At 30.3% G+C, this 5,566-nt stretch overlaps 1 protein-coding gene across 1 annotated transcript; it reads right to left on the bottom strand.

Annotated features, from left to right (window-relative positions):
- Positions 1-559: 559 nt before the first annotated feature.
- On the bottom strand, positions 560-3,644 carry LOC134273561 (tryptophan--tRNA ligase, cytoplasmic-like; the record flags this gene model as incomplete). The annotated part of the gene is made up of 5 exons (XM_062755755.1): positions 3,318-3,644; positions 3,120-3,228; positions 1,983-2,102; positions 1,685-1,867; positions 560-662 (listed from the first exon to the last, which is right to left on the bottom strand). Coding segments are annotated over exons 1-5 (621 nt in total), but the record flags the coding sequence as incomplete, so codon positions are not given.
- Between the last annotated feature and the right edge of the window lie 1,922 nt (positions 3,645-5,566).

Raw genomic sequence — 5,566 nt, 5'->3', positions numbered from 1 at the left:
GAATTAACGTAGAAATTAAAAATTAGTATATTTCGTACAGATTTTTAAGATATTGTAATTAATTAGTACATGTATTTTATTTTAAAAACTGCTGATTCCATTCTTTATAATTAAAATTAAAAAAAAATGAAAAATAATTTGAATATACACTCAAATATTCTAATATTGATTGAATGTTGTTTTATATTGTTTTACGTCCCATTCGAGAATTTTTCACTCATATAGATGTAGATGTCACCATATACACTGTACCGGTGAAGGACTTTACATTATGACCTTTACTCGGCACTCATGGCTATTGAGCAGTAATTGATCTTCATCGTGCGAATGTCTGCCGTGACACCGGACCTCAATTTACAGGGTGTCATCCAAAGGACCCACAACTATCACTTCCAGTTCCAAATGAAAGGCGAAGGAACAGTCGCTACCCATTTTTATCGATTTAGGTCAGTCGCGACCCACATCCCGATCACGGCAAGCGCTCTACCGACTGAGCTAACGTGATCGATCAAAAGTATTCTGAGGTTGTTATTAAAAGATGCTTAAGTTGATGACTGACAATATCTTTCAAGATATCCGTAAATCCAAAGATCCCCTTCACTTGGTTGTACGTCACTAGTTTCTGGATTCTGCAAATTGTTCTGTAAAATGCAGGACTGTTCCTATTGAGAAAAAGTAATAAATTAATATGAATTTACATTAAAGTTTTTTTGTTATAAATTTGTTCCTTTTTGAATGTTAAAGTCTGAATGTTGATGCTAGATTTTGCCATTTTCTTAATTTTACCTAATATCAATATATTAGTCTAGTTATTAGTATCTGAGAGACAGATACTGACAAATCAACATTTTTCAAATAAAATGCCTACATATGGTTTGAAACTCTGCTTACTCTCCCATCTAAATAACCTTCCAGTTTTAAAATTTTTGTTGGGGTCTTCACCTTAATTCCGTTTATTGGTCAAGTTTTCAACATTTTCAGATCCATTTCATTAGTTTTTTTTTTAAAAGAGATATTTAAGTTTTAACCACTTGAAATTGAGATAATTTTCCCTTACTTTGTTTCATGGTTTATTTTTGTGTCTGTGCGTCTGTGTTTTGAGAGGTTTTTTTTATAACTTCAGACCAATTATTCAACTTCCGAAAGATGGAAACACATGCCAACTGTTTTCTGGTCCCTTTTTTTATTTTCAAGATGACAAGACCTGGCACCAGGATCATAAAACAGAATTAGACCAAAGATAATTTTTCAAATTCTCGTAAATATGTATCAATAATTGAATTTAACTCTAAATTTCCAGATAACAACGCTTTTGTGAAGCAATATTGACAAATATTTTCATTATTGTATGTTTGACTTTTTCATCGTTTGAGTACAACCTATGGATTCTGACTTTAGCTTAAGGTGTTTCATAATCCTGGTGTTTCCTAATTGGTGTCTGGTGTTTTTCACGAAGAGAAGAATATCGAGAGCAATTAAATGTGTTAATAAGTTATGAAAATTCCTATAAGTGAAATATAAATATAAATTTTGAGGGATTGATTCAAAAGTCCAGAAAAAGAGGATTAAAGATAAAACAAGATGCAAAATTGGAAATCAGTATGTTACGCTAAATGTATAACAATATAGAAGGTAAGAACACAATATTGACACATTTTTTCAAGGACATGAAAATTTTGCATACGTTAAGAAATCAAGATCACTAAAGATGAAGGTCTTTTCCACGTCAAAACCGCATGCTATAATATCCTTAGCGTTTTCAAACGCTAAGTGGTTGGTCTGCTCCAATGTCAGGTCTTTCCACAGAAACTTTTCATCATCAGTAAGTTGAATGACCAGCGGTACGTCAAATGTATCTTGCAGCCACCTTGGTGTACAGAATTGTAACATTGAGAATTAACTAAATATCATTAAATATATTCTTTACAAGTCCATTCCTTATTACATGTATAGTGACAGATTGGGTGTATTGAAACATATACTTAGTGAAAATGAAAGGAATGAGGTGTCCCATGTGCATTGCCTCTGACGACGGTCCTCGACCAGTGTACAAGTAGAAAGGCTTTTTCTGCTCGTATACGTTCAAGATCATCTCCAAATCCCTGCGGAATAAAAAGTTTGGAACGTGCATGGATCGGATGTCATTCTTAAAATTTAACTCAGAAATCAAATTATATGTTGAAGGGTATATTTTACTAGTTTTAAGAAATAGCTTATTTTCCAATATTCCTCAGACACACACAAAAAAAACCAAACACTTAAAACGTTTTCCATAATCTATTTTATTTTTCAAAGTATAATTTCTTTTTTTAAAAGTCGTTTTGAATGCAATTTTAAATGCTATAACTTTGAAGTGAGTTCTTGTCCATGACTATTATGATTTAATTTTTTCCTGGTATTAATTTTTATCAAGTTTTGCTAAGTGCCGAAAATATATAAGTAGTATCAAGTGATAGCTGTTATTTCCTTCTTTGATATCTCAGTTAACCATTTGTAATGACTTAAATGATAAGTTTTAGGGGCTAAACGTGTGTTAAATTCATATAACAGAATGGTCATGTTATCTTACTGTTCGAGGATTTATCCTAAAGAAAAGTAAAAACTGCTTTAAAATCTTTTATAAACGATTATTATGAACAAAATCTTATAGTTAATAACTCATTCTGTTTTAAATCTTTGCTGCAATATTTTGTTAAATTACATAAAATACTGATTAAATAATAAGATAAACGCGTACATCATTAAGTTTTTCTCGACTCGATGATTATTTTAACTACATTATTTTGAGGATACTTCTTGTTAAGTTATTTTTAGATCCTCCACATTTTTTAAGCATTTTAATATTTTTGTTTTGTCTTCGTTTTGTATTATCAATATTATTTTTAGTTTATGTATTTTTAGTATTTAAAATTAATATTGGAATAAAAATTTAAATTTATATTAGATAAATATAAAAAAGATAGAAGTACTAGTGTATAAAATTTATTTGATAACTTTCATAAGGATTGATTTATAACAGTTTTTGACATTATTTTTGGGTCAACATGATAATGAAAAACTTATAATATCAATGCTTTTTACATGTGTCAGCTGTAAGATCAATGTATGCCCCAGCCTACCTTTGAGAGAAGAAAATTCCTCTTCTGAGAAGATGATGGACCGGTCGTCCGGTTAAATTCTCTATTCTCTTTATCAAAGCATGGTCTATTTTAGTGCTTCCAAACTTCCCTACAATTCCAAAGAAATGAAATAGTCTTTGTGACTTTGTTCACCGAAAATTACAAAGAAAACTAAAAGGACTAAAATGCATGACTTACTAATGAGTTTATCGTAGTCCACGCCTTTAGCGGAGTGAGTGGAGACTTCCCATGGGTTGACTATATCCTCCTCTTCTTCATTCACTTGGTCGTCTTTCAGTGACATCTTCTCTATTTCTTTAGGATCCGACAATTTCAAGAATATATTTATCTTTAAGTAAGCCCGACGCGGAAAACCCAGGATTGCTCTGAGTTGGTCAAAACTAAGCGAGAAATCGGGAGGGGTTTAAAGTATTCCTATTACGTAATGATATCCAACTAAAATGTTATTGGCTACAAATTATATGGACGTGAATATTTAAAATAAACCGATAAGTGTTTTCTTTTATACCAGGTTTCACCAGAATTCATTGAATGTGCGCGCGATAGATGCTTATTTTCCAGGTAATTAAAAAATTCACTATTTATTGCATCATTTCTCAAGTTTGTCAAATATTAGACTATCATTGCATCATTTCTCAGGTTTGTCAAATATTAGACTATTTATTGCATCATTTTTAGACTTTCAGACGTAACTCTTCCTCTTTTAGGTGATTTCAACTATATTGATAATTTCTGTGTCCTTTTAAAAAAAAATATTCATTTCTAACTTTTCATATCGTATTTAACAATGAGTTGACGAACAATTGAGCGCTGTATATCTATTCGCACGAAGAAATCTCATTTTCATTTAAAAGTCAGACCACTAATTATAAGCAAAATTATATTTACCAAATAAAGAGTACTTCTTGGAAAGTGTTATGACTGTATTTAAGAAATGTTTCAGGATAACTTCCGAGACCGAGAAACGTCAGCCGAAATTTTTATCATTCAAACAAAATTTCGAAGCCATCGAGAAGCATTATTTTCGGAAGTGGGTAGGTGCAAAGTAGAAACAAAAATTTATCTTGCGGCCGCAACATAAATAAATGAGACCGCTAGAAACTTATCTTGTGGCCGCCATATAAGAACTACGAACTATAGTATTGTTCTCCCGCCTACCTCTAAGTCAATTCTCAAAAGTTGACATATTCGAATGATTTTCAAAATTTTTATAGATATTTATATGAATTTTCATAAAACATTACTTATTTGGGATACCAAAGAGAGATAACTCTTTTATTTTGGTAAAACTTGTGTTTTTCACTATAGAAAAAAAACGGAAAACGGAAAATATTTTATAAACATCTTTCACCCCCCCCCCCGTCCCTAACAAAAAAATACTATATATACTTTAGATTACTATAGTTAATATAGTAAATCAAAGTGTCAAGGTTTTCGCCAAAATTTTTCAAAGTGTTAAAGTTTTTGTCAAAGTTTTTCAAAGTGTCAAAGTTTTCGCCAAAGTTTTTCAAAGTGTCAAAGTTTTCACCAAAGTTTTCAAAGTGTCAATTTGAAAGTTTTCTCCAAAGTTTTCCAAAGTATCAAAGTTTTCGATAAAGTTTTTCAAAGTGTCAAAGTTTTTGAAAAAGTTTTTCAAAGTATCAAAGTTTTCGATAAAGTTTTTCAAAGGGTCAAAGTTTTTGATAAAGTTTTTCAAAGGGTCAAAGTTTTTGATAAAGTTTTTAAAGTGTCAAAGCTTTCAATAAACTTTTTCAAAGTGTCAAAGTTTTCGATAAACTTTTTCAAAGTGTTAAAGTATCCAAGTTTTCGATAAAGTTTTTCAAAGTGTCAAAGTTTTCGATAAAGTTTTCTGAAGTATCAAAGTTTTCAATAAACTTTTTCAAAGTGTCAAAGTTTTCCATAAAGTTTTTCAAAGTGATAAATACAAGTATTCCAAAAATAAAGTTTTGGCAACCCGTTTCAAAGTGTTTTCAAAGTGTCAAAGTTTTCACCTTTTCCTTTTCGCCAAAGTTTTTCAAAGTGTCAAAGTTTTCATCAAAGTTTTTCAAAGTGTCAAAGTTTTCGCCAAAGTTTTTCAAAGTGTCAAAGTTTTTGTCAAAGTTTTTCAAAGTGTCAAAGTTATCACTATAGTAAATCAAAATTTTCAAAGTGTCAAAGTTATAACTATAGTTAACTATAGTTAACTATAGTTAACTATAGTAAACTATAGCTAACTATAGTTAACTATAGTATTTTTTTTTTCTTAGGGGTGAAACAACAATTCTTTTTTACAGGTAATATGAACTGTCATTTGACAAATTTATGCCAAAGCTGTTTGTGTTTCACGGGAGGGAACATATGTTTATAGACAAAAAACGAAAAAAAAAAATGCTGATTTTTCACCAATTTTAAAGCTATTTACAACTCAATAATTGTATTTTATTAAT

Source organism: Saccostrea cucullata, unplaced genomic scaffold (genome assembly GCF_032062105.1).
Source record: "Saccostrea cucullata isolate Sc308-1 unplaced genomic scaffold, CSIRO_AGI_Scuc_v1 ctg20788, whole genome shotgun sequence".
In the NCBI taxonomy this organism is placed as follows: domain Eukaryota; kingdom Metazoa; phylum Mollusca; class Bivalvia; order Ostreida; family Ostreidae; genus Saccostrea; species Saccostrea cuccullata.
Note: the sequence above shows the minus strand (reverse complement) of the source record. Positions and strands in the feature narration are given on the sequence as shown.